At 41.5% G+C, this 15632-nt stretch overlaps 1 protein-coding gene across 11 annotated transcripts in view; it reads left to right on the top strand.

Moving 5' to 3' along the window:
• The window catches only part of TCF12 (transcription factor 12), a 630756-nt gene that overhangs the window by 566127 nt on the left and 48997 nt on the right, over positions 1-15632 (top strand). For all 11 annotated transcript variants that reach the window (XM_029575977.1, XM_029575980.1, XM_029575981.1 and 8 more), the window contains one exon: positions 4631-4709. In XM_029575977.1, coding sequence (XP_029431837.1) covers positions 4631-4709 — 79 coding nt within the window. The remainder of the gene's footprint in view (positions 1-4630; positions 4710-15632) is intronic.

Genomic DNA, 15632 nt, shown 5'->3' with positions numbered 1-15632 from the left:
CCACACTGTTATAGCTCTAATAAAAATGAAAAACTGCATTAAAGGTTTTAATTTTAGCATAACTCGGGCCTCTAAGTTGTTGGGTTTGCTTTTATTTTTTTTTGTGTGTGTGTGTCAAGACCTGGTGTTTGCCAAGGGTGTATTAAACTCATGAATCAGCCTTATGTTTCCAACCTGAATTTTTATAGGCTTAAGACCACTATCTGGTACTTTTAATTACAGAATGGTCAGTTGATATCATGGTATAATACTCTTTCATGTGCGAAACATCAGAAGCTGAAACATTTGTTCTTCAACTTAAGTATTAAGGAGCAAAGAGAATGCTGTGTGATTAAACATGTAAGGCCAGATAATACATTTGCAAAGGTTCTTTTCTTTTAGGTTTAAGCCTGGATAATTGTGGTCTTAATCTCAGAATAGGCAAGAAAGAGAATTGTGCATGAAAGTATTTACACAGCGTTTTGAAAAGCTCTGTGGATTATGCATTGGTTTGGATAATGAACCTAGTGTAGCTAGAAAGAAAAGAAAACCCGGAGTATTCGTGCCATTTCTAATGCGTTTTCCTGAATGCTTGCCAAACAAATAACCCTTTAAGATTATGCCCAGGGAGGGTTATATAGAAGAAGAAACATCTGGTTTATTTCAGCACCTAATATGAAATCAAAACACTTGATATTTAATTTAGAGGGGATCAAATGGGAGGACTGTTTAAATTTGTTGATTATATTCAACTTCTTTGTCATAACTCGTGCTTTGGTCCCTACCCCAGAACTATGGCAAATGTCTTTGTGAGACCTGGATAGTTAAATAGCCAGCGGTCCAACTAACAAAGAAAAAGAAAATGCAGGGGGAAGTTGACTTTAAGGAGCAATTCATGAATTGAGTTTCTTTGTTGCTTTCAGACTCAATCACATCAGCATCACAAAGCATAACTGAAATGTACACCGCAGTGTTTAAAAAATTGGGCTAACAGCTCGGAGGTTTGACTCTGCGGACTTTCCATTGTTCAGCTTTTGTCTCGGTCCCTTTTCATTAGCCCTGGGCATATTGGAACCCTGCTGACTGGAAAGGACCATGACTGATAGGAGGAGGAGTCTCATTTGTTGCAGTAAAATGAGCCATGTTAGTGTTTTCAGCCCGGCAGAAGGTATGGGAGTTATTCATCATTGGCCATTTACCAGTGCAGCAGGCATGGCCTGCATAAAGAATGAGCCTTGACTTCATGTTTGGTACTATGACTTCAAAATTACATTTTTTTTTTCTTTTCAGAGGGCTGTTCACATATATTTGTATTCAATGCCAGTGCAAGTTTCTTCAAAATATAATGGACGCCTGCATAAAAAATAAATGTGATGATTCCCTCTAATTGCAAAAAGCTGTGTTGTGACTATATTCCTGCTTAGGTTGGGCTTTCTTAAACTTGAATTCTCGTCTGCACAAACAAGTAGTGTAATCAAGATTTGAGCTGCTGATTAGCAGTATGCTGTGTCGTAGTTTAATCCCTTGGCCTATGGAAGAGTACATCTGCATTCTCACAAAAAAAAAGAAATAACGTGGATTTTTTATATCATGGCCCATAAAGGTTTGCTCTAGTAAATCTTAAGAAAATTGGTCGTCATGTCATCGTCTTCATCCTAAAATTCTATCTGGTGGCTAGACCCCTGGCAATGCCCTTCTCCATAGGATTTTTATGACTGAATTTCATTTCTTTTAGTCACCTCTAGTGTAAGTAAATGCCACATCTGTTGGTATTTAAATTGCATGACAACTTTTTGTATTTTATACTTCTGGCCCAATTCTGCAAGTGACTTGCGCGCATCAAATCCTGTTTTATGCATGCAAGTGACACTTCAAAAATCAACCCTAGGCTCTGCAGGTAAAAGTAGTCATGAAACCCATAGTAGAAAGAGGAGTTCAGGAGGATGGAGTTGGGGCAGGGGAAGGATTTACATGCGTACTTTGATTTTCAGGAGTATTTGTGTTAAATCTCCATTCTGTGGAGCAGGTGCAGCTTCGTGCCTGTATCCTGGCATGCGTCCCAAGGTCACATCCGAATTTTCAAAGCGGAGTTTGTGCACATAAATCTGCTTTAAAAATTGGAGCTGAAGTCTGCAGGCAGAAAGTACCCTAGAGACTTTAGCCCTATGGTGGGTGGCTGTTATAAAATTACCCTTATTTAAATACATTGATTGTTGCAGCCTGGATCCTGATTTCCAAGTGAGCCACCCCTCTTGGAAAATGTGGCCCGTAAGGATACTAAACAGTTTCTGCCATTTTGTGCATAGAGACTGATCATTTTATAAGCCAGGGCTTTGAATAAATGCGCTTAATACTGAGAAAAAGTTTTAGATATTGGAGGACAATTTTCAACATGATTTACATGGATATAAAAAAAAAAAAAAAATTTTACCTACATTTGTTGTCTGTCTGCAAAATGTCCTCCATTAATGTGGCTAAAACATGCGCACTTTTAGCCACATTGAGAGACTGTGTTGCCGGGGGCATGTTTGTTAGGCTAGGAAAAGTATGCACATAGATTGCATTTTCATATCTTTCTGTGTCTCTTTCATGGAAAATCTACCGGCAGAGAAGTTGGTGCCAGTGATCAGTGCTAGATTATCCAATAGGCACCGTAGACCTGTGCGTAGGGGACCCCAAGTTTGACAGATATAAATCTGTAAAGCAGTCAGTCTACGGGGGCGAGGGGCCCCAGTAGGTCTTAATCCACCACAGCCAGTAACCACGTGTACTTTGCATTGTTGGAAAATTTTCAACGTGAAAATACACAAGTGCCTTCACTTCGACATTTGTGCAAGGCCCGGGGCTAAGAAATATGTGCGGACCTTGTCCCAGTGTGGACAGTTTGAAAATAGCTCTGTAACTTGGAATTTTGACAGGGATGACTTGAAAGTTGGCTATGTTGCAGTGCTCTCTGCAGGCATATTCTTTCATACGTTCATAACAGGTAAAGTTAGCAGTACCAATAATGATTTTGTGTTCTCAGTAGAGGACAGAGGGGGCCAGGAGCTCTCACTCTCTGCAAGCTCCCTGCCGGGCCTGTCCCATGCTGACCCCGGGAATGTGTGCTTTCCTGATAGGCACGGAGTGGGCTGCCTAAGCAGGAAGTGTCGAGCCCCTCTCAGAAATTGGGGAAATCATCTTTTTTTCTAAAAAAAAAAAAAAAAAAGTACTCACGAAGGGCATGTGCTTTTAGACAGGAGTGCTGTACAACTGTGAAGAACAATTCAGCCCGAATTTACAGCTTCTGAAAGTGTTGCTTTAGCAAGCAAGGTGAGAGGTAGTTTAACCAAGAGACGACTTTGATTGTTGAAGACTTTTTAAATAAAACTTGGTTTCATTTGCAGGTACGGAGATGCAGAATTTCTTGAGTAATACCCATTTGGAAATGGTTAGAGAAAATCGGTGCTAACAGTTTGTAAGCAAGTGTCATCTCTGAAGAAAAGCAGTGATCCTAGAGTCACAGCTATGCTTTGGCAGGTGATTAGTGTAGAAGCACAGCAAGATCTGCCTTTACATGCAGATAGTTTTCGGTGGATAAAAGTGGAAGGAGAGATGATTTAATTTTATTAGCTGAGGGCGTTAACAAGTGCAGGAGTAGCCTAGTGGTTAGAGCACATGCTGAGAACCAGAGAAGGCAGGTTTCAAGTCCTGCTGATGGCTGCTTGGTACCTTGAGCAAGTCACTTTAATCTTCCATTGCTTCAGCTCAAATTAAGGGCCTCACTTGCTGGACGTTTCTCCCATAGACAGAGAATGAGAGGGAAACCCTTAAATTGTGAGCCCTCGGGGGCCAGGGAAATACCTACAGCACCCAAATGTTACCCACTTTGAGCTACTAATGAAACTGCTTGAGCTCAATGAAAATAAAATAAATACGTATTTCTTGCTGTTCACTGTGCGAAGGAAGTTATTTCTGGAAAAGTAAAAGCCCCTTTTACCGAGCTTTCCCTTAAACGTAAGTTTAAAATTTAATAGGCCCCTTTGTCAGAACTGAGTCTGTGAAACCACCATTTTTTTTCCATTGATTAAATGCTTAATTTTTTCAGCAGGTCTTATTTTATTTGAGGTTACGGTGGAGAATTTATTAAATGCAGCAAAACAGCACAATTAATATCGATTACTTACACTTTCTTAAAGGACAAGGAGTTACCCAGGTTTATTCTCGGGGCTATAAAACTGCCCCCCCCCCTTTACCCAGAACTGAAAAGAGCAGGTCCCTGGATTGGGGTTAGGGTAGAGAAGGCAAATTCAGTGTGGAGAGACCATTTTGAAATCCCCGCACATTCTTGGCACTGTGCCGGCCCTGAATTTTGAAAGAGAAAACCCTATGCAGGCCTGCCCCATCCTCTCCTTAGTGCGGAGGCGTGCTTTCCCCCCCCCCCCCCCTACTTTACAGCAAGCCCTGGGCTTGCCTTGCTTTCGCACACAGGCACAGTTTGTTAAGCAGTTCTGTGAACGATGTGAGCATTTTGTTCTAGTAAAACTGCATCGGGGAACCTGGTTCTGCATCCAGTTAGCCTGAGCTAATGAATCCAGATTGTCAGCTTTGTATTTATGCAGGGAGCTATGACTATTCTGACAGGTGGGTTTTTGTTTTTTTTATATTTTAGATTTATTCTCCTGACCACACCAGCAGTAGTTTTCCATCAAATCCATCTACGCCGGTCGGATCACCGTCGCCTCTCACAGGTAGGCCTCATTTTATCCTTCATCATACTTGCTCAAATCTCAGTTTGTTTACAGGACTGGGATGGGGCTGTTTTGTGTTGGGGGTTTGTTTGGCTTTTTTGTTGTTTGTAGGTTTTTGGGGGTTTTTTTCAGTTAAAGTTTCTGTGCCTGCATGATAAAACAAACAAACAAAAAAATACTAAGAACAAAACAGTGCAAGAAAAAAACATTAATAGTAAATTGCCAGCCATTAAAACTTGAGTAATATCCCTCTTTGGTTGTCTAAGGCAAAAGCATTTTCTTTTTTCCTTATGAGCAAGACGCCCAGCGTGTGGCTGAAAGAGACAATTATTTGTTTTGAATCTGAAGGAAAGTTGAGTTTAGCATGGATTGTTCAGACTAAATTCCTGCTTGGCAGGTTACAAAGGGAAAAAAAATGGACATCTGCATTCATATTCTCATGTTCAGTAAAATATTCTATTTGGTTTGTGTGAGCTGAGGAGGAGGACCTCCATCGCTCATGGCAGCTTAGGGTGCTGCACCACACCTCGCCTCTCATTTTATGTTTAAATGGCTAAAACCAATGCCTGGAAGTTTAGATTTTCACTTGTGCTTATCTCAGGAGCCCTCGTGTAAGGAAATTGTTCATTCTGGGCCCCCTTTCAGATACTTTCTTTCACCTGCAGCGTTCTGCTTTGTCTCTTCTTGGATCTTCTGACATGAATATTCTTTTATCAACTGTGAGGGGGCAGCGGGCGTCCTCCTGTCTGTATATTTGTGTGCTGCACATGCCTGTAATATCTGTGTCTGCCATCTTGTCTGAAAAAGGAAGGAGCAACTTGTGGTGGAAACGTCTTTTGCAAGGCTCTTTCTGGTATCCCTGCCGCTCCTCCGTCCACCTCTCTCGCCGTGATCGCTGCCACCGCGCCACTCGACCCGGACCCCAGCTGCAGGCCTGCGCAGCCGGCGCTGAAGCCCGTCGGGGCAAGGCCGACCTAAATTCACAGCACTCACCCGGGGCTCCAGCTCCGGCCACGCGGCTCGTCACGGCCAATCAAGGGGCCAATTAGAGGGCGGCAACAGGCCTTTAAATCCCAGGAAATCACCGGCGGCGTCGCACGCCAGGCGTCGCGCGCCCGAAGGAGCGCGACCTAAGGGGCGTGCCCCTTAGCGCGCCCCTTGGAGAGCCCCAGGGCCAGGGCCCTACCAATTTAGATTTTAAGATTTAGATGTGGAACAACGTAATACCTTCTCACCTCCGACTAAACTACCAACCTGTCACGCGGCCTCACACTTAAAGGATTACCCGCTTAGGGAGCAGAAGGTGAACATCGCAGCAGACACCAAGCACATTGGGGTAATCCCTGCCTCTCCAACACTCATCGAGTCTCTCCAGCATTCTTTCAGTCTCTACAGCATCCAACACTCATCTAGCCTCCTTCATCCAGCCTCTCCAGCACATAGACTCACCACCCAGCATCCAGCCGCACCAGCCAGCATCCAGCCGCACCAGCATTCCAGCATCCAGCCAGCATTCCAGCATCCAGCCAGCATCCAGCCGCACCAGCATTCCTCCAGCACTCATCCTCAACCAGACTCTCCAGCACACAGACTCACCACCCAGCATCCAGCCGCACCAGCATTCCTCCAGCCTCTCCAACAACTACCCAGACTCTCCAGCCTCTAGCCTCTTCTACTTTCATCCAGACACTCCAGCATTCAGCCAATCCAGCAATCAGTCTCTCCAGCTATTACAGCACTAGAGCAACTTCTCTTGCTGCAACCCCAGTCAATTACACCACAAAGATGCTTAGCTACTCTATACCCACAATCTGGAACAAACTCAGATCACACACAAAACCTACATATCAGCACATTGTACGACAACAAAGGCTTATCCCAATAATGATATCACCAATTACACAAATCCTAGGATTCTCACTATTTACTCTAACCCTATTCAACGCTCAGTCTCTCTCCAAGAAAACGCACATCCTCAATGATTATCTTATAGAAGTCATCCCAGATATCTGTGCCATCACAGAGACATGGCTAAAACAGACAGATACCGTACTAACAAATCAGCTTCCCATACAATCTTATGACCTCTTCTCAGTCCCCAGACCCAGAAAAAGGGGTGGAGGGCTCCTTCTGGCAGTAAAAAAAGGTCTAAACATATCTTTACAATATACAAACACATCCTCTAAACTGGAATTCTCCCTCTTCAAATCTGAACAAATCCAAGTAGCTCTCGTCTACGCCCCACCAGGGAACTTGGAATCGAATCCCTCTCTCCTTATCGAGCTTGTAGCCAAACACATTAACGCTGACAAACCCGCTATAATACTGGGAGACTTTAATTTGCATGTGGACGCTTCCCCACAATCCATCAACTGCATAACAGTCCTCTCATCACTCAGTCACTTGGGTTTTACTCAAATCGTCAATAGTCCCACCCACAAGGCAGGCCATACACTGGACCTCATCTTCATTAACAACAGCTTTACCATCCACTCTAACCCCACGTGCTCACCAGTTCCCTGGTCAGACCATAGGGTCATCTACACAACACTTAAGATCAACAACCCACCACCTAAAGACTCTACCAAATCCACCATCCATTTCAGGAAACCATGTTCGCTAGATCTCCTTAATGAAAAGATATCAGAATCACTAAATCAACTAGATTTCACAGACGCAACCACAGCAACTACCTCATGGATCAATCTCAATAATAAAATTGCAGATCAAATCTGCCCAACGTCAACCAAAACCATACATCCCACATCAGACAACAGAAAACCCTGGTTTACCCCGGAACTTAAATCTCTCAAGCAAACACTAAGGAACAAAGAACAATGCTGGAGAAAAAACCCCACCACTACGACACACGCAATATACAAATCCCTCCTCAACACTTACAGGAACGCTATACTCAGGACAAAGAAAGACTTTTATGCAAAAAAAATTCACAACTTCATTTTTTACTCAAAGGCACTTTTCTCATACGTCTCCTCATTAACTAAACCATCTCCTCCCTCCATCCCAGACCACCAAGCACTCAGTAAAGCCAACGAACTCGCCAATTATTTCAAGACAAAAATCACCAACCTCACCTACTCTCTCACAACCAACAATATTCCCCCAACCTACCATCTCATATCCCCACCTCAACAAAACGTTAGTCTTGTTTCTTTTGAACCTACCTCTTCACTGGAGATAGAAATTACCCTCAAGAAAATCAAACCATCATCCCACCCATCGGATCCATTACCAACAAACACAATCTCAAAACCAATTTCTGATATAATTAACACATCACTCTCTCAAGGCCAAGTCCCCAACCAGTTAAAATTGGCCATTCTCAAACCACTACTAAAAAAAACCAAACGCCTCTCCATCAGACCCAGCGAACTTTCGACCAATCGCAAACCTACCTCTCATAGCCAAATTAATGGAGAAAACTGTTAACAAACAACTGTCAGAATATCTGGAAAATCATAACATTCTGTCTCCGGCACAATACGGATTCCGAAAACTCTTAAACACCGAATCTCTCTTACTATCACTTACGGACACAATCCTAGTCAACCTAGAGAAAAAACAATCCTATCTCCTTATTCTTCTAGATCTATCCGCTGCCTTTGATACGGTAAAACACACCATACTTATAGACCAACTAGCCAACATAGGTATCAAAGGCTCAGCTCTCAGCTGGTTTCAGTCCTTCCTAAGCAACAGATTCTATAAAGTCAGGATAAACAACAAGGAATCGCTTCCAGTTCTTTCAGATCAAGGAGTCCCTCAAGGATCTTCACTCTCACCCACCCTCTTCAATATCTATCTCCTCCCTCTTTGCCACCTGCTCTCAAACCTCAAGCTTATCCATTACCTCTACGCAGATGACATCCAAATCCTTATCCCTATTTCAGAATCCCTTCAAAAAAGATCAGCTACTGGAATGACTGTCTACAGCCAATTAAAGACTTACTCTCAAGCCTCAATTTAGTATTGAATGCCAACAAAACTGAAATGCTCATTATCTCCCAAGATCCCCTCACCATCTCTTCAAGCTCCTCTCACCCAAACTCAATTAGCAAGTTCTCACCAGACGTCAGGGATCTTGGAGCCTGGCTAGACAACAATCTAAACCTAAAAAAGTTTGTAAACAATACCGCTTTGTAAACAATACCGCAAAGGACTGCTTTTACAAACTGCAAGTCCTCAGAAAGCTAAAACCCCTCCTTCACTTCTCTGACTTCCGGCTAGTACTTCAATCCATCATACTATCTAAGCTCGATTATTGCAACTCCCTCCTTCTCGGTCTACCCTCAAATACCATCAAACCCTTACAAATGGTTCAAAACGCCGCTGCCAGAATACTTACAAACTCTAATAAAAGAGATCACATCACTCCAATCCTTCGTAACCTACATTGGCTTCCTATTAACCACAGGATCCTCTATAAAGTGCTCATAATTATTCACAAAGCAACATACAATCTTGCTCCGATCATATTAAGCACCCAACTCCAACCTCATACTTCATCCAGACCAATTAGAAGCGCATACAAAGGCACATTGCAAGCCCCTCAGGTAAAATCATCACTGAGCAAAAGAGCACTATCTTCAGGAGGCCCCCACCAATGGAATGCGCTCCCCCCAGATCTAAGACTAGAACCAAGTCATCAGGAGTTCAAAAAAAAGCTAAAAACATGGCTTTTCCGTCAAGCCTTCCCAGATATCTAATGCTACCTAATCAAGTCTTTTAACCCAAATCATGGGTTATCTCACTGTTTTTTCCTATTACAATTTTTTTCAACTGTACCTTAATTTTTGAGCTCTTTCATCTTTGTATTTATACTTTACTCACACTCCATTTACTCTATCTCTTTTATATTTTTTCTTTTCTATATAATATTTATTACTACATTACTATGTTTAATTGGTTATCTATTCTATTTGTTCCATAATTTATTGTTAGTTCTATTGTTACCTGTTTTATTGTTCAACTGTTCTATGTAAAGCCCACTACTCTTTTTGGGCATTTAAAAGTTGTATGTAAACCGGATTGATTTGTAGTTCCTACAAGAACTTCGGTCTATAAAAATTAAAAATAAATAAAATAAAATAATTTCCAAACAGCCCGCATAGCACAGATTTCACCGAGGATTTTCAAAATGAACCTAGCACATAAGCTTGCTTTGAAAATGTTCAGGTAATTGGCCAACGACATGTACAAATCATCTCGCACAGTTACACCCGGCTGCATGTAGTAAGTGACTTATGCAGGGTCATGTCACATTTTAAAACTCAGTTTAAAGTGTGTAAATGCTCTTCAAAATCGGGCCCATAGGAGGTAATTTTCAAAGGAGTTATGCATGTAAATGGAGCATACTATCAGAGCAATACAATGGCATATACTGTAGCAATTTTCAAAAGCCCACACATGCATTTATACATGTAAAGCCCTTTTGAAAATGACCCCCATACTTTTTAAAATCAAAGTCTCAAATCTGGCACCCCCTCTCCCCTTGGGACTTGAGTATGTGTGAAAGAGGTTATGAGTGGACTTTTACACAAAGTGGCCCCCAGTTGCTTTTGAAAAGGCGATTTGCACATGTAGACTGTTGAAAATTACCTCCTTTATGTATAGTCCTTCAGTGTATCTCAAGTTGAGAGAGCACTTTCTGGAACATAGTTTGGGTTAAGAGAAATGACGCATGTTAAGATTGCATAAAGTAAACAAATCCCAAACATAAGCTTTTTATTTTTTTTTATTGCATCATGCACCACAGTCCCCAAAATAAATTGACATTTTTATCTGAATACATACTGAAGCGGCATCCATTCCAATAATGCAGGGATTTGTTCACTCTTGTTTTGATGATGGAGTTCTTTGCATTTTGAATACATTGGACATTGATTATTCAGAAAAGACTCTTGAAAAGAAAAATAATAATTGAAGGAATACTTTTTTCCCTTTTTTTTGTGATGTGGTAGAACTTCCAGCTCTTTTGGAACTAGGATGTGGGTGCTATGGGCCTTCATTTGCAGCTACCTAGGAATTTTTCCTCTATTTTAGAATCCACCCTGCCCCCACCAATGTGCCTTGTCAGGTCACTGCAGCGATGAACCTTGGCTGGGATCTAGGGCCCCCTCCAGAGCCCTGCAGTTATGGGCCCTGAATCTGACCACTAAGCATCACTTTTGAATGATGACCTTAACTCTGTCCCTCTAACATCCAGGGGGCTGTGAGCACTGCCTCTGCAACATCCAGAGCCCTGGCCAACCTGGGGAGCAGAAGACCCAGACTCTGGGATTGAACTGGAGACCACCTGGATGTGGTGTACTGCACTTGCCAGTGGGTCAGCCCCGAAGGGGTACTGTTCAAAAAACAAAAGTGAGCCGGTATAAACCTAGGCAAGGATAAATGGAAAATAAAACCATCTGTGAGAATTTCAAATTTATAGTATTGGCCATTAATGGAGACAGAAATAATCAAAACACAAAGCACTTCTGGTGAACAACAGAGGAATATAAATAGTTCAAGCTGTAAGTATTCTGCAGACTCTTTTTTGGAGGAATCCAGTCAGGGAGGAGAGGTGGTGTATCTCTGGAAAGACTTGGGTTGAAACCTTGAAGATAGATGCTTCTGCTTACAAGTTTTTCAAGCTTGTGGTAATTCATCTTTAATTTTCCCATATTGTTTTATTGAAAGATAAAAATTTCCACCCAATGCATATACAAAGTTTAAAGAAAACCCAAAACAATGCTACACCAGCAGGATGATGTGGAGACAACTATACAGAAATAGCAATGACATTTAAAACAATACATCCACCTGCAGTTTTGTAAGTATGACCTGAAGCAGGTGGAAAATAATCAAATAACCATGCAGTCACTATTCCCTAGTCCTGAAAAGAGCACTAAATTCCCTAATGCAACTTTTTTGTGTGTCTGTTATCATGTGTCCAGTATATACACGCGTATGTCTCTGTGTCAAGACATAAAAAATTATTTTCAGTTGGAGAATAAGGGGTTTAAGGACTTGAAAAACCCTTTTGAGGGCCTTATGAGCATAGCCTTAATAGAAAGAGAAAAAATACCTGCTTTCAGTATCAAATTCAGTTTGTTGGAGAAGAAAAAAGGAAAATTCTTCCACTACAGTGGTCTGCAGATTTCTGCAGTGCTTTAATGGCACAGCGTCATATAGCCAGACTCCTTGGGAAAAAGAATTTCCCCCCTGTAATGATGTACATATCGGTTCTTTTATAGTTTTGTAATATTTTAACTAGAAATATACATTTTAAAGTATGGATAATGAAAGGCATGAAGCAGTCTTTTACTTGAATGATGGAACAGAAAGGTGTTAGCTGTGATAAATAAGGCATTAATTCAGGTTCCCTTCTAAAAGATTAACAGATGCTTTCTTAGTTTTAGCACAAAAAGGACAATTTTCAAAGCCACTGGCCTGGATAAATAGTTTTTTACCTGGGTAAAATAGCCGTTATAAAAAAAAATATTGCCACCCTGTATCCTGCGAAAAGTGTGTGCTGTCATCCATGGCTCTGAGGAGGCATTCCCAAAGGATTGTTTAGGTCGGGGAGGAAAACGGCACGTGTGCATGACATTTTCACAAGTCTGTACACTGCTTTTACCCTCTTCTTGGCTGCCCATACAAAAGAGCAGGTGCAAAGCATGTGAGCCACTTTTCATGTGCACGTTTTATGCTTATTTTCAAAGAGGAATCGATCACATTGTTTCTCATTGAAAGTTAACCCAATGTGCTCTTGATAAAAATGCCTGCTTCCTTTACTACTATGTTGAGTCTTTGAAAATTACCCCCAAAATGCTAGAATTTGGCATTGGATGAATTGGGAGACTATCCAAAATACTTACTTTTCACTTTAGCAGTGCTATTAAAATATTTTGTTTTTTGAAGTGTGCACAGCAATTATGATTTGCAATGCCTTTCTAATAGGGATGTGCATCCATTTAAAACAAATGTGACATCCAAAACAAATGTGTCCCATTTGTTTCATTTGTGGGGTCCACGAAATGAATGGGGACCAACCCACAAATGAAACACATTCATTTCATCCCCAATTCATTTCCATGAACTATTGAAGTCTGTGGGCCATAGAAATCAGTGGGGAGCGGGTGTCAGTAGTCATCCCTATCCCGTGAGTCATGTGAAGCTGTGAGCTGTTGTCAAGGAGACCACAGCATGGAGACATCATATAACAGTGATCAGCTTATTGCTGCTCTCCAGATTCAATGATGCTGATCTTGAAGACTAAGCATGAGATGTACTGTGCTTTTCCTTTGTAGACATTTTATCTTGGAAGGATGCTGTTACCTACCATACCTCTAATATCACCATATTGGACAAGCTGCCACTTGCCTATCTGCCATGCCCCTTATTCCACCATAGCGGACTTGCTGCCTCATGCCTGCTGCTTGCCATACCCCTAGTGCCACCATAGGGGATTTCTCTCATGCCTCCCTGTCATACCAAAAGTATAAAGTGTGAGAAATGGGCAGCCAAATAAATTTTTATATAGTATATCAAGAGTTATTTAATTTAAAAAAATTGGTGCATCTAACTTATTTAAAATATAGGTCACAAAATGTTGAAAATGATTTGAGGATTTCAGTTAGTAAACGGATTTCAACATGACCGGGTCCCCCAACATTACCATGTTTCGCCTGACAGCTTCATCAGGAAGAACAAAGCTAGAAGGACCTCCAGGAGCTTATAAATACACAATTCTTAAAGCAAGAACAGCTTGATAGTACAGTCTAAAAGCACTATAGAGGACTTGCAGCCTCATGCCTAGCTGCCCTACTCTTCTATAATCCCAGCCTGGTTCTCTCACCCTGTTTCATGATTGATTATATTATGGTGGTTTGTCCATAAAAACCTCAATTGGAAGGAGGAAATGCAAGCACAAGAGAAAAGATGCTTAAGAGAAATTTTGATTTTCTGAATGTGATAAAAGTTACAGTAGTGAGAGAAAACTCATGCAAAACCAGAAATTCAGGAAATAGAACAACCAAAGATCAGCTACAGAATATGGGAAAAGCTTTCTAAATAAAGCAACCACTACAATTTACCAGAAAAACCAAACTACACTCATGAGAAACAGTTTACATGTTCTGAATGTGGAAACAGTTTAATTTGGAAGCCCATTTCACAGGAAAGTCAAAATTCCACCCAGCAGCTAGATCAAGTTCAAGCAGGGAATGTAATAAAAGCTTATGTCAAGAAAATACTTATCACAGTTCATTTTCTTGTACTGACTGACAATTGGCAAGTGCTTTGACATAATGACATACATTTCCCAATCCCATGCCACTCTGCCTTGCTGCCATGTTCCTCATGCTGCACTTTGGGATCCTTTCTGTGCCTTGCTGCCATACCCCAGACATGACACCTTGAGTTGTTTCTATCACTCTGAGGTGCTGCTTTGGTGTCTTGATGCCACTTTTTGTGCTGTTTGGTCTCTTTAATAGTGCCTTGGGGGGTTTCCTGCCACCTTTTCTGCTTCATACCTCCTTCATGGTGCCTTAGGATGTTGATGCCACTTTGCCTCTTGTGCTGCCCTCTTTTGGAGCCTTGGGATGTTCTTCTCACACCAGCTTTCTTCTTTGTTCCTCTGATGCTACCTTGGAGAACTCCTGCCAGTGCTAGTATCTCTTTGCCCATTTTATGGAGTCTTAGGCCATTCATGCCACTTTTAGTGCCATTTTGCCGCAGTCTAGGTACCTTGGAGCTTTTTCCTCTTCCTGATGATTTCTTCCCCAGGTTTCATGAGAACTAATGAGAACCCTATTCTGGATCCTAAAATAGGCCCATTGACTTTAATGGCAAATGAAAAAACAAAATGTATAAATTTAGTTTTTATCGTTTTGGAATGAATGAAATGAATTTAGGTCTCCATGAAATGAATGAATGAAATGAAATACATTTTCATCTTCCCTACTTGCAAGTAATTTTATGTCTGGTATCCTAAAAGCCTTAACTCATCTAAATGTAAGTTTGGCAACAAGTTATCAGTCTCGTAAGTTTAAAAATGCGTGTGGTATTCATCTGGATACCATGCGACAAACTCAGGATGAAATCTCTTCGCTGGGATGCCACAAGCCATGCACACTGTACTTCTTACATACTTCAGATTTTACACACACAGTATTAATTTCAAAGGATTCTTTGTTTCAGAATAAATGTTCGCTAATGCAGTCATTTCTGTCACCTGCAGTATGAGTGCCAGAGCGTTGTGAATCTGGAAAGAAGGCTTCCAGTGTTGGGATGATGAACTGAGGGCAGCTGCTTAAAGCTATTGGTGGGTAACTGCAGCTTTCTGAGACACTCTGGCCTCAGCTGCCTAGTAAAAGTTGAACAGCTGTTCCCTGCCCATAGACAGGACCGTGAGTGTCTCATTGACTTAGATTTGATGTTTAACAGGGATCTGGAATTACATTCGGGATGATGTCACTTGAATGCTATTCTGCGTTGTAGTGTAGCATTGCTAAATTATCAACAGCAGTTTTTACATTAGTTTATTTTATTTGCATAATGCCACTAAGTGTAACTTGGAACTAGCAAAAAATAAACATGGTTTCATTTTCCAGCAAGCCATGAGCCATCATTAGTCTCAGCTGTGTTGTACTTTTTCACATTTAGTAGTGGAGTTTTTGGGGGGCAGTAGAAGAGGGTTCCTGTTCATTTACCTGATTTTCATCTATCTCGGGCAAACGAGGAGTACTGTACTTGTTCAATCAAAAAGAAATGGTCAGTCAGAGCAAACGTCATGTAATCTGCTGATACACAGTATACCAGCAAAAGATGGCAAGGCTCACAGTATGCAAGAAACGCAGGGTACCCCAGCAGGTGCTGCAGATATGTTTGCTGTAGCAACTGAAAATCTGTACGTTAGAC

The sequence above is a fragment of the Rhinatrema bivittatum genome, chromosome 13 (assembly GCF_901001135.1).
Source record: "Rhinatrema bivittatum chromosome 13, aRhiBiv1.1, whole genome shotgun sequence".
In the NCBI taxonomy this organism is placed as follows: Eukaryota; Metazoa; Chordata; class Amphibia; order Gymnophiona; family Rhinatrematidae; genus Rhinatrema; species Rhinatrema bivittatum.
The sequence above is the reverse complement of the archived record's forward strand: the minus strand, read 5'-3'. Positions and strand labels throughout refer to the sequence as shown.